The sequence below is a fragment of the Syzygium oleosum genome, unplaced genomic scaffold, assembly GCF_021117445.2.
Source record: "Syzygium oleosum isolate NSW1041296 unplaced genomic scaffold, Sole_v2.1 Sole_v2.12, whole genome shotgun sequence".
Lineage (NCBI taxonomy): Eukaryota > Viridiplantae > Streptophyta > Magnoliopsida > Myrtales > Myrtaceae > Syzygium > Syzygium oleosum.
The window spans coordinates 1,100,816-1,118,865 of NW_026607496.1; the positions used below are offsets into that span (position 1 = coordinate 1,100,816).

Here is an 18,050-nt window from a genome sequence, read left to right on the forward strand (position 1 = left end):
AGCGGTTGACTGCTTTGATGACTTTCCTCAATAGGGCCAAGCAACTAAAGGTGCTAATCATGTCATGATCTGTAATCATCCATTCAAAAGACAGCAGATTTGCAACCGATCCGTGTCTTTTCACATGGAATTTTCAAGATCAATCCAAAATGCACTTTGAGCTCAAAGGAAAAGAACCAAAGCGAAGGGGGTAAAAGCAAAGGGAATTTCACACGTGTCGATCGGGGAGCGGTACTTAACTTTGTGCCTTTACCTTAAAAAAATGAGGATTACTTGCATATGTTCTTAAAGCAAGAATTTGGAACCGAGAACAGAAGTTGTCCTTCGTCCTTTGTGAGAATACTTGACATTAAAGCCCCGAACCTGGGGAATCTCTGGCCTTTAAGCAACCTTTGCCCCAAGCAACTCCCCTTCTCTTCTCATTCCCTCCTTTCTCTCTCCATTTATACAAGCTCCGAAAGGATGGCTCCGCTTGTCTTCTTGATCAGTGTGATGCACATTTTTTGCACGGTTTCGCGACTCGAGAATGCCTCGAGGAAAGGCGGTCACGCACGCGGACCTCGCGCCGAGCCGCGGGAGGACCCACCTGGGTAGCAAGACAGGCGCCGCCCTCGTAGTCTTGATGATTCTATGTGGCCTGCTCAGCTTCATTCTCTGCCTAGTCGCCGAAGCTACGCGTTCGCAGGTACTTCTTTTGGAACTTTAGTGTTCGTTTCATGTTGAATGGTAGATGGCACATGAAGGGGCAATAATTTATGGGGTTGGATCGGTTTGGCAAAGCCAATTGGTTGTTCTTATTTTTTTCCTAACTTTAGCATTTGTATTCGACCCAATAGACAATGTTAGTTCATATGAATAATTCAGTTTTCGCTTGCATTCTGCACTTAATATATATTAAGATAAAAGAAACGCGAATAGTTCTAATGAATTCTGTATCGATATGGCTACTGTAATTGAGTCGGACCGTCACAAAGGTCATGGCACATTTGACTTGAATTCAAAAAATTCCTAACAATTGAAACCCGACATTAGAAGGAGTACTCTTTGAGACGATGATGTTGGCTAATGTCGTTGCAGGTGACTTGGGAATCCAATACTAACAGCAGTGAAGAGGGAGGGTCTGGGGACTATGAATGCGTGTACAGCGGGAGCGGGAAGATGCCGCTGTTGTCGGCAGCGAGCGCGTTCCTGATATTGGCGATGGCCATGGTGGTCGAGCACACCTACCTGTTGATCGCCGTCAGCAAATTGCCACCTTCTTCACCAGCTTTCGCGGCCAGTACCCTCACATGGCATGCTGCGTTCTTCTTCGTCTCCACCTGGTAAATAATCACACTTTCCTTCTGTTATCTCTCTGGTCTCTCTCTCCCTTTCAACTTTGTGCTTCCGTCGGAGATCCCTTAACCCTTCGCGCCGTGATCATAAGGTCACCCGCGCCGTGATGATAAGGCCTCTCCGACCAAACGTTTGTAGAGCCGGGAGTCCTGCATATGCGCTGGGATGCCATTTTGATTGCTTGGTATGCCATTCGCGATGCGAGCCGTCGCAATCCATCGCCTTTAAATTGAACACATGTTTTTCAAGTGACATCTAGCCATGTCGATTATTGTGCGCTTTTCATGTTCAGTTTACAGAAAACTTACCGAGGAAAACAAGAGGTTAACACAGATGAGGAAATCAAGAGAGAATACAGGAACCATGTAAACTTCCTGGATTGAATTTCAGACTATATAGAGAATAGAACTAAACCGAAGAGATCGCAATTCGATTAATTAGATTGATTATCGCGAAAAAATTATCGAGACATGAAATATGTCATTCCGAACCTGGGATAAAACCACCATGCCTGTAAATATAATCTGATGTAACACAGAGCTATGAACATGGAAGTATGTTCATCTTTCTTTGGGCTTTGCAGGATTTCTTTTGCAGTTGGGGAGATTCTACTGCTGATCGGGCTGAGCGTCGAGTCGGGCCACCTCAGGAATTGGGCCAGGCCAAGGCCCAGCTGCCTCGTCATCCGAGAGGGCCTCTTCTGCGCCGCCGGCGTCTTCGCCTTGGCCACGGTCTTCCTGGCCGCCGGCCTATACTTGACCGCCCTACGTGCCGAGAAAGCGTTCCGAGAGCAGGAAATCGCACGGCAGGAGATGCTCGAGGCCTCGGCGCTCTACGCGTCCCCGCCTCAGTCGCCGCCGCCCCGCATCGCCGCCGTCGATCGCGAGGACCCCGCGACCGGAGATGGTCATCAGGGTCAGCAACATCCCGCTTTTGGGTCCCATTCAGTCTTCAGCAAGTTCTCTGATGTGGTGTGAGCCAAGTGCGTATGCCCAGGGACTGGTAATTTTCTGTTTTTCTGTGAGTGAAAATGTGAGAGGCTTCGGAAGCACCATAGGGAATCGGATTCATTAAAGTATGTGAATATTCGCCTTTTTTTTTTTAACTTATCCAATAATTTATGCAAAATATATTCATCTTTTTGAATTTTAAGCAGCAATCCATTAAACCAACAATAACAAAAGTTAAACTCAGCAGCTACAAGATATAAAACGAAAAAGGTAAATATCACGAAAAACTCCAAACTGGTACTGACAAGTTTACCCTTCGTTAATTTCCATTAAATTTTACCGTCAAATTGCTAAGTTTGATGACATATGACAGTTAACGGATATATCAGTCTAGGGTTTTATCCCTCCGTTTGTCATAAGTTTACCAGTTTGTGATTTTTCGTTTTATTAATTCAATTTAACGGAGGGTAAATTTGTCACAAGTATATCAGTTTGAGTTTTTTATGGTAAAAAAATTAATTTTGGATAAATTTATCACAGATGTATCAGTTTAGAGCTTTTCGTAGTATTAACCCAAAAGAAAACTATAAATATCCTACATACACAGGATAATTATTTATTTGGTTCCTGTTATCTGATGCCTTCGGGGTTTAAATTCAACGCATTCCATTTGCAATCGATCGGTTTTTAAGATACCGTTGTGCATCACACGAGAATGATCGGTGTATTAAAGTTTTAAATTTTTTTTAATTCCTTAATAAAATCCTTGTGAATAATCTAAGTCTTGAAGGATGGACAAGAGAAAAGGGACCTAGGAACAGCTGGTGTCTCTCCAAACGAAGCATTGATCCTAGCAAACAAATGCTATTCAAATGGAGAACTCTTGCTCGTTCATTTGTTTTTTGCGCCTCGGGTCGGGCTCGGACTTCGGAATGGTCTTCGGGTTCGGAGCCCTTTGCCGGGTCGGGTCGGGGGGGGGTTTTTTGGGATAGGAAGTGATGGTGAGTGGGGGCGAAAAGCAAAGAAAGGGACAGCAGAGAGATGTTTGCTGTCGTATTGGATTGCGGGCAGAGCAGAGCAGCCTTCCCCTGCTTACTGAGCCCCCTGTTTTTGCTTGATCTTTTCCCCCATCTTGAAATGCGCAGAAGGCCTGACCAATTCCTCGTCGTTTGCTTCCCTCTCCTTTTGTGGTCCCTTTAGGATATATGTGTGAGTGAGGTCCCCCGTCCATCCCATGTTTTACTCCAACCCAAATCAGCACATAAATCCTGTAGGGCTCGCCTTCCTCGCTCGAGGCCCGCGTTCGAATTACTGCGCCTGCGTGTTCTTTCGATGCGACTCGGAACATTCCGTTTGATGACCTTCAGATTCCCGCCAGTTGGTTTGAGCGTCGGGGAATTTTCAACTAAAAAAACTATAGGTCTTTTGTTTAGATCTCTACATCGGGGGCATTTCTGTAACATCCCTGAATTGACTCATTGAACTATTATCTGCTTTGGCCTGTCCATATCGAGCCTCACAATTTTGTCGTCTAACGTAAAGGCGGGCACATTCCCAGGAAATCACACATCCTAGGAATTCTCCACCTGAATATGCTTAACTTTGAAGTTCCAAAGCGAAGCTTCCCATTACATCAAAATGCGTCTCTGTGAATTAATTCCGGTTATCACATATATATCCCAGAATCGCTATCTTCCTGTTCAGTGCACAGTTCGGTTCATTTCTACCCTTATTCGCCATCCCAGAAGCCTGTTAGCAGTCGCTTCTCGTCCGGGCCCTTTAGCCCCGGCGACCACTCCCCACCCTCATCAGACCGGATCGTTACAGGCCCACTAGCTTTCGCATGGTTCGTCCCAGAACCATACACTAACTGGAGGAGGTCTCGTTCTGATACCATATTGTGACATCCTTTGATTAACTTAGGGAGATATTATCTGCTTTTGGCATGTCCCATACTGAGTCTCACGGCTTTATTCTTTGACATGTTGGTGGCCACATTCTCAGGAGGTCACCCATCCTGGAAGTGCTTCTACCTGAGCACACTTAATTTTGGAGTTCCAAAGCTAAGTTTACCGTTACATCAAAATGCGCCTCCATAAGTTAATTCCAGTTTATATATATATATCCAAAAATCGTTCTCTCTTGTCTAATGCACAGTTCGATTCATTCATGCTCCATTCGCCATCCTATAAGCCTGTAAAGAACCGCTCGTTGTCTAGGCCCTCTAGTCCTAACGATCACTCCCCGCCTTCGTTGGACTAGGTCGTTATAGTTTCACACGAGCCAAAGGCACTTAGTGACACTCACCGACTATTTCATGGCTTTTAGTCGCGGGGGTCACTGTATCCGCACCCCTTAAGTTATCAAAAAGGGAAATTCCCATACGACAAGCGAATTAATGAATAGTTACGATAACGGCAATCGGTGAAGTTTGGAATTACATGCCAATTAAGTTTTGAAAGTTTTCTTCCTATTTTAAGGAATATCGAAATTTTAGATTTTAAACATTGCACTTATCAAACAATAAAAAAATACTAACAATAATCTTGTCAAATGTCCAATCAAATGAAAAAAGGAAAAAAGTCGCAAAAAATCCTAAATTATGCTAATTGTAACTCATTTACTTAAAATTTTTTTTGTGACATCAAAAATCTCAAATTATGCCAATTGTGATGTATTTACACTAAACTTTTATTGGGACATAAAAAAACCCTAAATTTGTAACTATGCGACCCATTCACCCTCTATCAAGGTTTCCGTTAGATGATTTTTTCTATCAGAATAGCGTCATTTTTATTTCATTTAAGCCATGTGGATGTCATATCCATACTGTTTGCTTTCTGGCGTCTATGTACGCAAATTTTTAATTGTATTTATTAACAAAACTTTGACATGGAGTAAATGCGCCGCACATGTGCAAGTTTAAGATTTTTAGTGTTACGGGAAATTTTTTTAAGACAAATATGTCATAATTGACATAGTTTAGGATTTTTGGTAACTTTTGCCACAAAACACTCAATTATTTTTTGTGCCAAACAAAAGAACAACGTTTTGTAAATTCATTTGTGTTGATTATTGATGTCACCTCGACATATAGTATTCTCCAAGGTTGTAATTCGTCATTGAGTACTGCATCACGTTATAGATACATCGAAGACATACAACACTACCCACGGAAGATAGAGAGACAGCCTTAGTGATGAATCAGGACGCAATGGGATCCCTTTGTTTTCTTTCGAATAAGTAAAATGGCGGGGGGATAACCAGCACTAGCAAGTAGCAACCCCTCTAAGCGTTATAATGAGTTTCCAAGCCGTCATGGAACGTCCGATTTAAGCCGTAGCTATTTAATACCTCCCGCGATTCGAAAGTTTGAGTTCAACAAGCCCCGTCACCGTAATTCCATTAATATACATCAGTAATTAAGAAGTATTTCCACGCAGTCAATCAGACAGCGCGGCGGCACGAGCCGTCGAAAAGGTTCATTTATGACGCGAACCGAACTCGTGATCCCGTGAAAGACCGACCACCACGGCGGTCCTTTCAAAAAGCCGAGATTGAAAAGATTCGATTCATCGAAGATGCGAAAATCGAAAGGGGAAGAAGGGGCTTGGGGATAGGATGGGATGGCGCGCGCCCTTCGCTCCCTCCCATTTCTTCTGTTTTTCCGCCCAATTTTTTTCCCACCTTTTCCTTTCATCCTCGCGGGGGGGTGGGTTTGGCGGGTGGCAATCCCGGTGAAACAATTCAAAAACGGGGGGCAGGCCCGTCATTTCCTCAGTGTGAAAGCTAGGGTTTTTCGATTTTTAAGGATAAAAATTGGATCCGCCTGCGGCGTGTGTCGGTTCGGTTTCAATTTTTGCCTCTCCTTTCTCTCTCTACACCTTCTCTCTCTCTCTCTCTCTCTCTCTCTCTCTCTCTCGCTCAGTGTGCGCTTGTCGGCTCCATTTTGAGCTCCCTTCCTCAAGATCGTCACTGACCCTCCTGCTCTCTCCCTCTGATCCCTCGTTTCCTGGGTTCGATTCGCTTCTTGCTCCTTCCTGGCCACTTGGGTCCGGCAGATCTCGCCGCGGGATCGCTTCTTGGTCCCCCGATCCCCGGGGTGGTCGCGTCTCGCCGGTCGCCGGAGGGGGGGTGTGTTTCCTGGTGCTTCGCCGGCGTCCGGGAGCTGCTAGATCTTGCCGAGGGCCGACGCAAATGCCGGATCCGGGCGAAAAGGTCAGTGGGTCGGAGTGACCGCCGCTTCTTGCGAGCTCGTCCCATCGGGATCTTGGAATTCTCACGCCGGTTTGGGTTGGGTCTGTTGCAGGGATCGGCGGATTGTTCCGACGGAGCTTCGGCGGACGGGAAGAAGACCTGCGCCGATTGCGGGACCTCCAAGACGCCTCTCTGGCGCGGCGGCCCAGCTGGCCCTAAGGTAAGCTGAACCGATCGGTCGATCCCGCTCGATCGGGCTTGTTCCGATTCTTCTTCGACGCGGGTTCGTGATCGATCTGTGCTTTCGGTCCTTGCAGTCTCTGTGCAATGCGTGCGGGATCAGGAGCAGGAAGAAGAGGCGGGCGGTGATCGGCCTGAACAAAGTCGGGGTGGAGATCAAGAAGGCGAAGCGCAGCAGCAGCAGCAACGGCGGCTCCCTGAAGCGTAGGGTCTTGGCCTGGGGACGAGAGGTGTTGATGCAGAGACTGAGCGACGAGAGGCAGAGGACGAAGCTGGGAGAGGTGGAGCAAGCCGCCGTGCTCCTGATGGCCCTGTCGTACGGCTCCGTCTACGCCTGAGATTCCATTAAAGATTTAGGAATAAGCCGAAAGAAAAGCTATTCAAGTTTCGACCTTTCCTCCTTCTAGGGTTCCTTGTTTTTTTTCCGGGGTGTCTGTCAACTTTGTAGGCGGGGTGGGTGGAGATCGTCTTGTTCTTTTGTAATCTTTGATTTTAGATCTGATGATGATGACTAACTGTTCTTGGGAGTAGTAGATGGGTCGGTCGTTGAGTGTAACATGTAGCAGCAGGGCAAAAAGATTCTGTATTGTGCTAACAATTTTTATATGATGTTTCTTACATTTGTTTCCATTGTCAATGAGTTCTTGTTGCAGAAGATTCAAGATTCAGTCAAGCGAGCAGCAACACTTGTTCTTTGCTCTGCTCGTCTGGTCTTTTTCCCCCCGAATTTAGATGGTGATGATAGATAGGAAAAGCGGGGTAAGATTGTCGGGGAGAGGAAAGATCAGACAAAAGATCTTTGTGGGTGTGTTCTTGACCACTTGCCCGCTAGGAAAAAGATAAGGAAAAAGGGGAGGAATTAGGGCCTCACTTTGCAACACATAACAAGACAAGAATGCCATATTACCATACAAAACACAAAGACATTAATAATGGTTCGATAGTGTTGTCCCTTTTCGCCGCGCCGAGCGGATACATCAGGTGGCAGTGACTCGCGGCGAATTCATTCTTGGAAAGTTCGACCCTTTTGTTTTTTCACATCGGGTCTAGATTCTCGGTCAAAATGACATGCCGATAATAACGTAGGATCTTGGTTTTTTATTTCTTGAACGAGCGATAAGATAGTAGCATGTTCGATAGAAGTGAGATCGGTAAAAGGTAAGGCCGTCTAGATCTCCCTCTCTCTTCGGTGAATCCATTTTTAGGAGGTCTAGGTGGGCTTTACTTTCCATGGAATTATACACTTGCAGTTTCACTCGTGTATTCCCGAGAGACGAGGATTTTCGTTGATAGGCCTCATTTTTATTTTAGTAAGTGATTTTATCTCACGTGCTTGAGAGATAAGAGGAGGAGTGCATATAGAATCGGAAGATAATAGAGTGAAGTGAACATCTTCTGGAGTCAGCATGCGTTGGTAGAAAAGTAGGGGAGTTGACATTGTACATCCTTTTCAACGGGAAAGTTATGGAAGGACAAAATGGCATGCTCATATACTACCATTTTGAAAATTGGAACGGACGGTTGATATCCCGTTCGTTTGGCAGGAAATGAATAATTTGGAAAAATCATTTTTTCAAAAAAAAAAGTCATTTGTATAACTTCAAATAATTAGTAAATAAAAGATATTTTCACTATTGGTAACAATATATATCTAAACATTTTAATGAACGATGAAAATGTTTTCCGTTCAATTTTTTTTTCTTAACTTGAGCGATATTAGCCATCATTTATTAAGAAAAATGTTTTCTTTCTCGTTCATTTTCCGCGAAAATAAAGGGCACCATGTTTCGCCAATACCATACCATACCTCCATGTTTTGCAAGATATTATGCTCCGACCATTGAACAATGAGTAGATAATCCCGCATTTGTAAGCGAAAGAAGGCGAATCCCGTCGAGGGCCCATGATTCGGACTTTGCGCTCGATCGGATCATCAAGCGACTGAACTCTCCTATGTTTAAATCAGTATTTACAAATGTTGAAATGAAGTCGAAGAATGGAAGGTTTTTGGAGCAGTACTTTTGAATCTTAGTTTGACTGCTTATGCCCATCATTGACCTTTACATATGGCCATATCATATGCGCTTCATGCATGACTCCTGTTTTACATTCCTATTCTATTTTTTCTTGTTTTTTAAGTTTTTTTTTGCATAATTAGCACTGAAATTCATGCACCCGCAAAATCGCTCGAGTTTGTAGCCTACTGTTGGAATATCAAATCAGTCTTAAATTTATAATACGGATACCAATTCTGTCCTAAATTATTTAATTTTACCAATTTAATCCAAAATCTTTGTGCTGAATTCTAATATAGCTCTTCTCACCGAAAATCGCTGGCGTGTCGGTGTATCACTTAGGATGATTGGTGGTGACTGAACTGCCACATCAGTGACTTCCAGTGAGAATTGACTGGAAAAACTACGTTGAAATTTCACACAAAGTGCATAACTAGGTTGGCAAAACTTGAAAGTTTAGGGCTGAATCAATATCCGCATAATAAATTTAAGACTGATCGAATAATTTCTAAACTCGAAACTTGTGTAAAACATGCCGAGATCGAATTACATCCTTGTTCAAAACAATCATAAACCGGGTCAATAATAGTAATCGACTATTTAATGCCTGTAATGACTTTTTGGTCAAATGAATTTCGACCTTTACGAAGATTTCTCCTTTTGTTCTTCTTCTGGGAGTGATGGGGATCGTGAGTACAAAAAGACATGGCACGAGTACGACCTGAGAAACGGACGGGTCATGGAGGGAGACACGACTGCATCGGATGTACTTTGCTACTTTGCAAATGCGGCAAAATGTCAACGGCATAGCCTGGCTTCTGTCCTTTCCAGCTGGATATATTTAAGCTTAAATATGTCCATTTCTTCGTTAAATAAAGCAGTTTAACAGGAACTCCAACTCTTCACTCGATGACTAGAGCTTTTTACACAAGGCGATTTCGGTTAGATCATATGTTAATGGGTTAGGACATTAAGGACTTGCGCACGTTCCGTAGACAGTCTCTCTCGATACGACATTATCAGGGCTTTTGTCGTATGTTCCCACCCTTTTAACACTAAATTATACGACACTTAAAAGAGACTTCTAAATTGATCGACCGCATAATATTGATATTCTCGAGACCATGTTTGCATCTAGCTTTAATGCACATAACACCAAAAGGAAACATGTGTGCTCTCGCTTCTATCGATGCTCAATAGAAGAGCTGATTCTAGTTAGACGGTTCATAACAAGTTTATGAAAATACTGCAAAATCAATATATGGTTAAAAAAACTCTAGACTCAACTTCTTATTGATCCGTTATATCAAATTCTAAATTTAATCCCTACTTAATGATTTCAAATATGTTCTTTGGGTCAAATCTTAAATGTGAGAAGTACATTTTGTGGAAATATTTATGCATCGTCGCACGCTTAGATCATAATCTCCGTCGATCTCCAGCCCACCAATCTAACGGTGGGGATTGATAAGAAATCTCTAGTACACAAGTATATTTTCATTTTACCAGGAAGAATACTCTAAAACGCCCTCGTGCACATCTCCCGTATTCCCTCAATAATGTTATAGAGTACTCAAGAAAGGTCCTTGAAAGCTTCAAGGATCACCTACTTATCTTAAATAATTCCTTGCAACATTTTGTCTTGAAAACCTCTGGACCATTTCATGGATCTCAATGTTATCCCTCCATCAACCGTAATTCATCTGAATAATTTCCAGCAAAATTGACAAGGCAGCAAAACGAGACAAAGAGCAAACTATACTGCACAGCAAAATTTTCCATCAGTCATCAATCTTATTCAAATAGCACAACAAATAAACTATCGACGTTCCGTACAACCACAAATGGCAAAGGAAAAACAGATGAGCATCCCCGGAAAAGCCCATCTTTGTGTGTGACTCGTTTTCCTAAACTTCTAGCCAAAATTTAGGTTTCCTAGGTAAGAGAAGCGATAAATTAGTGATCAGGTCCGGGACTTCCAAGCCTTGGCCATCTTCTTGCCGAGATACCTAACAGCATTGAGACCACCAGTAGTCAGGAATCCCGAAACTGCCTGCCTCGCACTCGACATCAGCACGGTCCGCCGGAGAACCTTCTGCATGCACTTTGCCGCCTCTTCTCTCGAGCTGATCTTAACATCACGAACCACTCGACCTGCACAGAGCATGCAAATAAATTTCAGGTAGGTTTTCTACCATTTTCCAGAGGCAGTAACTGCTTCCTTCATTAACTTATGTCTGTGCTGTCTTCAAGCAGGATGCCATGATTGCACAAAAAAATGACAGTAAATACCACCGTTATAATCAGAAACCAATCAAGTATGCCGCATTCACACATGAAACTTAGGGCCAATAGGACATGTCTCATGTCTGCAATCGTATGCCACTATCGCAAGAAGGCAGGTCACGTTAATCATCCTTCAGAGATCTTCAGCTATCTTAAATCTTAAATTATCAAGGCGATCTTGCAACTTTTAACACTTGATATGAAATCATCTCACTTTGATTAGTAATCATTCGACAACCCAGGATGACTATCTCCATCATTGTGACAGAGTACAAAAAGATAAAGAAGAGTCATACCTAGAAATTCTGATGCATAATTTGCGATAAGTACAAGCCAACCAACTCCAAAAACAACTTCTGACCAAAAAAAAAAAAACTCCAAAAACAACTGTACTAAAATGATACATCAAGGAGTACATCCCACTAGGGGTGATCGGTTCCAAGGTGAGTTGGCACCCAACCTAGAACTGGGAACCTACCCTATGAACTTTGGTTCCAAAAAATTGGATCTGGCCCAGTTCTACCTGGAACAAGCCCATTTTAATGTTTTGGGTGAAAAGTAAAAATATCATAATAAAATATAAAAGTTGCATCATTTGACTATTAAAAATTATCCTTGGTCAAGTGGTAATTTGCCCCTATTGAAAACCATGGAACCGGCCTACCCAATGCTCAACGCTACATCCCACCCACCGAAAAACGAGAATTAAATAGTGTACCTGATTCAGCAATCCTTTTCTGCTCTCCCAACTTCATTCCCATGCGATTTCTCATTGCTTGCGGTAGCAAGGAAACAAGTGAACAGGTGGTGTATAAATCGATATCCTGGTCAAAACAGGAGTTCTGCTGGATCAGTTACACTGCAGAATGATTCAGCCCTCATAGCTCAATTGATTAAAATAATAAAGCGGTCTCAAATGTCGCTTCTTTGAAGATTAATTATGCACCTTAGCAAGGGAAACCTTCAAGTGCATAAAAATCGATTTTCAATCTATGTTGCAGACAATCAGAACACATAAATTAGCAACGACAGATGAAGGATATTTACAAAGTTTCTCTTGATTGGAAATCAGAGCATGAAGAACCTCTAATTTCAGAAGTACAATTCATCTGGGTATGCTACGATCATCAAGTCAAGAAGTTACGCAAAAGAAAATGGTTCCAAAATGGAGTTTTCAGGGACCAAAAACAGTTTCATGAAAAAAAGTTACCACATGGGTTACCCGTCTGCACTGCTACAGTCCAATGTCATTAGTACTCCAAAAGAAAAACGAAAGCCAGAAAAGGTCAAAAAATGAAACATCGGTAGAAGAAAAAATATCAGAAAAAGACTACGTGGTTAAAGGAAAAGAGATAACATATCCTACTTCATTTAGAAATGAAAAAGGCCATGAAAGAAATCGTCAGGTGCAACATGAATGTGAACAGATTCCAGACCTAGAAGAAAAATAGCTTTACTTGCTCTAAAGGCTAAAATTCATTTCACCACCTTCATCTGATGAAGACAGCAGATAAAAACAAGGGAATCATCACTTGAGACACAGCTGAGCATCACTCCAGCTACAATTCTCTCTGTCTCTCAAACAACATAAACACCAAGTACCAACTTTGGCCTATAAAACATAATTAGTGGGTGTGTCATTTTGCTTTTGACTTTCAACTTTTGGCTTTTATGTTTAACATCTAAAGCTAGAGGTGTCACCTTATTAGTCAAACACCTAAACTCTTTACAAACATATCAAAATTAGCATCTTCAGACACCACAAAAGGCTTCACAGTTTTTTATTAAATTAAAAATATCGATTAATTTTGGCTGCAAATTCAAATGTGGATTATTGCGTGCCTTTTCTGGCCATTATATTTAATCTTTTTGGCTAATACACGTGCAAACAGAAGACAGAAGAGAGGTGCATTACAAAGGACAGGAGAGGATAAGCTCAGACACAGTGTGAACATTTAGTCGCTAACTTGCACATCACATAAATCTAGGATATAACTGCAATCATATTACTCATCAAACATTGAGTGTCTTCCCCCCGGTATGGACAATCATTGAGATTTCAGTTTGATATGAGTAAACAACTGAAACTGCTTAACAAGACAGTAAAAGCAACTGCACCTGACATATATTTGCTTTATGACCACCGCATGATGAGAAGCTTATCATATTTTTTGTCTCATATTCCTCAAGAAATGGCTTGTACATAGACTGAAACAGACTGAATTGTCCTTGTACAATCTTCTTCACCTGAAGTACATCATTTATATAAACAACAGCTAATGCTCACAAATAGCGAATAAAAGAACCAGGATATGGAAAATCCTCAATACAAGCAAAAACCATTTTACAAACGAACCCCATAAATTTACTTATCGCAAACTACCTCATCAAAAGTTCCAATTTTTACAAATTTAAAAAGGAACCAAGTATCCACTGAGAGTCGTGCCATTAGATGAGACAGAAGATATAATAATAAGAGTTGAAGGTAAAATTTCGCAAGTGTCCTACTGTCAAACTGTAGTCTATGAAGAATTGCAAAAGTCCGTAGTTTATGGGAATCTAATGCAACTGTTAGCTACTAAAATGTTGGGAACTAAGCTCCCATAGGCCGAGAAAGTGCCATTTTCGGGGCAAGTCTTCAGTGAAAGTCAATTAATTTCAGATTGCATCTATCAATGCAATGTACATTCATGTGCCCTGGTGAAATTAGCCTCACCAATACAACTGCTTCCCATGTTATTCCTCGAACTAGGATATGTCCTTTTCTTAATAAAAACACAGACAAGTGTTCCCAAGATATGATCTATAAGAATGCTTTACCTTATTCCTATCCTCTGCAAAAAGCATACGTAGGTCACCCATGTATGAGAGACTGCATATCTTGGCATAAAGGTCTTCCTGCGAAAAAAATCAAATGTAAGGAAATGGACATTGAATTACAAAAAGCTGATAAAGAATGACAAAGAACTGAACCTCAGAAAATTCATGTGGCAAGAGGAGAAGAGCAGCCGAGACAGCAGCTCTCAGATTAGAAGAATTGACATTTTCAATGTCCAAGTTATCAAGCAGTATGTGAACCTGCAAGATTTACCAAGTGCAATTAGAAACTAAATCAAACAAACTAGGTCAATGAGTCAGAAAAAAAGTAATTTTCAGTCAACAAAAGACTCAGAACTGACAGTCAAACCAAGTCCACGTTGCAACATCAACAACAACAACCAACATAATGCCACTGATGAGATCATCTATGTGGATTGAAACCCTTTTTTGTGTCAAATCTTCAGTAAGCATTAAACAAATCGCTCATTATTGTCTCCTCCCACGTCTTTTTAGACCTTCTCTACCTCTTTTTAACAAGTTCACATAATAAACAAATAAAAGAGATCAAGCCAGCTATTGCATGCACCAATCGCAGGTATTACTCTTTTACTTTAGGACAAAGAACTAGAGATACAGCACAAAAGTACTCATTGCACAAAATCAGAAAAACACATTCTTCTTTTGTCAAATTTGGATGTTTGTATAAGTTTCGATTATCCATGTGACTTCAAAAGAATGGCAATCATGTCAAAACTACTTTTAAGGTGTCCAAATCATCAAGGTTGCCTGATAATAAATAAATATAAAATTACAATACCTATTCCCACTCCAATCAATACCTCAACAGATACTGATGTCTTTTCTCTTAAATATTATAATGTATAATTAGCTCAAAAGCTTCATCAGAAAAATGATCTGCAACAAAACTAAGTAAATGGGCCATGATTAAATGCACTCTATGCTGCAATAAAAAAAGATGCCTTCCTTGTCGACGGAGGAAGCATCAAGAAGACAAGGCAAGCTAGACTGATCGAATGCACTCAATATACATGCACCCGGTGCTCTCACAACATTATTAATCGATTACGGCATTCCAATCATTTAGCAAAATGCTTTACTTTGTGCCTTGCTAACATTTATTCTTCTCAACGAAGTTTACTTAAGATTATCAAACTCACAATAGAAAAGATTTGAGAGAACAAAGAACAGTACAGAGAAACACCGCAGGTTCAATGTTTTAGTTGTCTATGCTCCAGACTATATGTATCTTACCAATTGACTTCAAGAGTTTAGGGTCAAGGGTAAAGTTTGCACCTAATTCGGGCAGCAACCAGCAAACATGACCTATTACTTCTACAAGAATAAGCAAGCATCTCCTTCGAAGGTGTGTTCATCTTCATTGATACTTGCTCACAAATATTTCCATGTTACCAAATAAAATGATAACACCTATGAAAGCAAAAAGAAAAATATCTTTTCCTTGGTTCGATATTAAATGTTGAAATTATTGCAGGAACCTTTCTCTAAACTCAAATTAACAGAACTACTTTCTCTTAGTACCGTTACCCTTCATTTCCGCAATCTCTGCCCACCACGAAAATGAAATAAATGATGTGGCAGATTTATGTAGAATGCTTGAATGGGCTCACTAACTTATATAACCACTTAGTTTTGCCACATCATTTGGTAAATCTATTTAGTATCTGAGTCATTCTATGTATAGCATTACTCTACAAAAATAAAGAAATGAAATTTTTAAAAAAAGAAAAATTCAATAATGGCTACAAATGGTTATCTATAAACGCCCAGGCATCATCAACTTAAAGCATTGCAAATAGCAACTTCCAAACTCATTTCTACATTGTTTCTGATTAAAGAATTCATAAAGGAACATGCTCTGGTTCCATCTCACCAAAACATGAAGAGAAAATAATGTCATAAAAATCAGCAGAATGGCAAGTAAAGGAAACAAATGCATCAGCAAAAGACAAAAACATACTGGTTTTTGCAGTCTACCACTCAAGTAGAATCTGTCCCACTTGAGTACATCCTCTACCAGGTCGTGCATCCGAACAACTCCATACTTGAGCATCTAGTCAAAAGTACCTAAACGTGAGGCACTACACAATCATTGATATGTTAAACATGAATGAATGTTAAAGCTCGCTATACTAAACAAAAGCTTCTATAGTGAAAGAATCGGGGATGTTTAGGCTCCATAGTAAGCAGTACCTTATCATTCCAAGTAACAAATGGGTTGAAATGAACCCCAACACCAATTTCATCTGCAATTTCCGTAATCTAACATAAAAAACAAGACTTTTTTCGGTAAGACCTTTTATTTTGCACAAGCAATCAAGCATTGGAGAGAGAGAGATAGAGAGATACCAGTTTTGCCCCACCAACATGGACCATCCAGGAAGCATAGTGATCTCGATTCCGTTTGAGATTCTAAGACATGCCAAGAGAACTGAAGCTATGAAGAATTCAGATAATCTTCCACGTATTAAAAGAAATGTAGAACACATTGCACCTTCAACTGTACCTCAGCATGCCACTGCAAAGGATCTGATACTCCAAGAATGTAATCCACCATGGATGACTGAAAATTCAAATTCACGCGCGAATGTAAAAACAACTCGCATTTCTTTGAAACCATATACTGGGACAGCAAAACAGATAACCGCTAACCTTGTCCCGATTGTTAGGATGCAGGGTCGATCCATAGACACAGGAAAACTCCACCGGCGGAAGCACTTTTAGAAAGCCGGCTAGTTCGTCTCTTTTCACTTCCTCAGCACTCGCCATCGCGCGCGAACCCTCACATTCAGAGAATGCAGACCAAGCTATATGGTACAGGAAGAACGAAATTCTGGATAATTAAGCCAAAGCGTGAAGTTTTAGGGACATTTCTCAAATGGGTTGATCTCAAAACGCCTTCGAAGCGTGCGCCATGGCGCGCTCTGGGTTTACAGACAGGCACGAGGCGGAAGGACTCGCGTGGTGGGGGCAACGGTGTCCCGTGGAGCCCCGCCCCGTCGCGGGCGAAAATCTCAGCAAGAGGAACAGAGGAGAGACGAAGCGGCGCCTTGAAAGAGCTGCGGAAACCGGCGAGAGACGGGGAGAGGCGAAGCGGGACCAGACTTCAGAGGCCGAGGTCCCGACTACTACGACGGCCAGGGCCGCCCGCGGATGTGGCGCCGCTGCGTACCGCCGGTCGAAGATGGCGAGCTAGCGCCGGGGTTTAAGCCGCCGCGAGACGAAGCGGAGTCCGGAGGAAGAGAGGCCGGGAGCGACGGCGTCGACGGAGCAACGATCGAGCTCCGATTCCCGAGGTCTCGCTCTCTGTTCGGCGGCGCTCGGTTGATGAAAGAGAGAAGAAGAAGAAGAAGCAGCAGCAGCACGGAATAGATTAATGGGCTTGGGCTTTTTATTGGGCTTGGACTTGGGCTTGGGCCTCTGTTTTCTTTTAGAATAAGGCTATGTACATCTAGATCCTAATTCCTAAGCCTTAAATCACTTATATTATACTTTTTCAGCAAATGGTCGAGATAATTATCTAGAAAGCTTAATTTACTTTACTGAGATTTTTTAAACAAATTTCCTGCATATTTTGCTAAGTTCCTTTCATTTATTCTCCCAAATTACTTTTTGTTTTTTTTTTTCACATTACAGACAGATATATGTAAACAAGACTCAAAAAAAAAAATACAGTAATTTTACTGACTTGACAATGTTAACTAATGCACTCAACCATCTGTAATGACATGAAGTTCTGGACCCGCTTTCCACCCGAACCATCACGAGTACTCTTACATTCTTGGATTTCAAGATTGTTTCGCGTTGTCAATTAAAATTGAATCCACGACAATCAAAATGGGACTCTGATGGATTCGAATATGTTCGATGCCATCATAATTCATATATGAGTACTATTATGCTCCATTTATTTTGCAAAAAATAAATAATTTGAAAAATATTTTCCTATAAATAATCGTTTGAAATAATTAGTCAATAAATTTTTTTCATTATCGATAACAATTAATGTCTAAATATCTTTGTAAATGATAAAAATATTTTTCGTTTATGTATTTTTGTAAACTATGCAATAAATCATTTTTTTGAATGTTAGCTAAATCATTCATTATCCACTAAATAAATACACTCTTAAACACATGTTAGATTTCCCGGATCGCCATTCAATCCT

General features: G+C 41.4%; 3 protein-coding genes across 8 annotated transcripts; 2 read left to right on the plus strand and 1 right to left on the minus strand.

Moving 5' to 3' along the window:
* The first annotated feature begins 27 nt into the window (after window positions 1-27).
* On the plus strand, window positions 28-2,440 carry LOC130139544 (uncharacterized). The gene is made up of 3 exons (XM_056316748.1): window positions 28-685; window positions 1,078-1,322; window positions 1,919-2,440. Exons 1-3 carry the CDS (start codon window positions 527-529, stop codon window positions 2,310-2,312), a joined length of 798 nt encoding a protein of 265 aa, XP_056172723.1. The 5' UTR covers window positions 28-526; the 3' UTR covers window positions 2,313-2,440.
* Window positions 2,441-6,177: 3,737 nt separating this feature from the next.
* On the plus strand, window positions 6,178-7,350 carry LOC115677106 (GATA transcription factor 15-like). Its single transcript, XM_030600168.2, has 3 exons — window positions 6,178-6,503; window positions 6,595-6,702; window positions 6,800-7,350. Exons 1-3 carry the CDS (start codon window positions 6,483-6,485, stop codon window positions 7,058-7,060), a joined length of 390 nt encoding a protein of 129 aa, XP_030456028.1. The 5' UTR covers window positions 6,178-6,482; the 3' UTR covers window positions 7,061-7,350.
* Window positions 7,351-10,511: 3,161 nt separating this feature from the next.
* On the minus strand, window positions 10,512-17,198 carry LOC130134369 (uncharacterized). Of its 6 annotated transcripts, none has more exons than XM_056316233.1 (10): window positions 16,535-17,198; window positions 16,389-16,445; window positions 16,232-16,294; window positions 16,076-16,144; window positions 15,843-15,935; window positions 13,997-14,101; window positions 13,844-13,921; window positions 13,142-13,270; window positions 11,742-11,847; window positions 10,512-10,891 (listed from the first exon to the last, which is right to left on the minus strand). In XM_056316233.1, exons 1-10 carry the CDS (start codon window positions 16,649-16,651, stop codon window positions 10,701-10,703), a joined length of 1,008 nt encoding a protein of 335 aa, XP_056172208.1. In that variant the 5' UTR covers window positions 16,652-17,198; the 3' UTR covers window positions 10,512-10,700. The 6 variants fall into 6 exon arrangements, with proteins under 6 accessions (XP_056172208.1, XP_056172207.1, XP_056172210.1 ...); XM_056316232.1 differs by having other exon boundaries at window positions 16,076-16,128; window positions 16,232-16,313; XM_056316235.1 differs by having other exon boundaries at window positions 16,232-16,313; window positions 16,535-16,618.
* Between the last annotated feature and the right edge of the window lie 852 nt (window positions 17,199-18,050).

Excerpts from the sequence above, each read along its gene's own strand:
- LOC115677106 (XM_030600168.2), top strand. The coding sequence starts at position 6,483 with ATGCCGGATCCGGGCGAAAAG. Across the intron at positions 6,504-6,594 it reads TGCCGGATCCGGGCGAAAAG|GGATCGGCGGATTGTTCCGA; the intron begins GTCAGTGGGTCG and ends GGTCTGTTGCAG. Across the intron at positions 6,703-6,799 it reads GCGGCCCAGCTGGCCCTAAG|TCTCTGTGCAATGCGTGCGG; the intron begins GTAAGCTGAACC and ends CGGTCCTTGCAG.
- LOC130139544 (XM_056316748.1), top strand. The coding sequence starts at position 527 with ATGCCTCGAGGAAAGGCGGTCACGCACGCGGACCTCGCGCCGAGCCGC. Across the intron at positions 686-1,077 it reads CCGAAGCTACGCGTTCGCAG|GTGACTTGGGAATCCAATAC; the intron begins GTACTTCTTTTG and ends ATGTCGTTGCAG. Across the intron at positions 1,323-1,918 it reads TTCTTCTTCGTCTCCACCTG|GATTTCTTTTGCAGTTGGGG; the intron begins GTAAATAATCAC and ends TGGGCTTTGCAG.
- LOC130134369 (XM_056316232.1), bottom strand. The coding sequence starts at position 16,651 with ATGGCGAGTGCTGAGGAAGTGAAAAGAGACGAACTAGCCGGCTTTCTA. Across the intron at positions 16,446-16,534 it reads ATCCTAACAATCGGGACAAG|TCATCCATGGTGGATTACAT; the intron begins GTTAGCGGTTAT and ends TTGAATTTTCAG. Across the intron at positions 13,271-13,843 it reads TTGCAGAGGATAGGAATAAG|GTGAAGAAGATTGTACAAGG; the intron begins GTAAAGCATTCT and ends GATGTACTTCAG.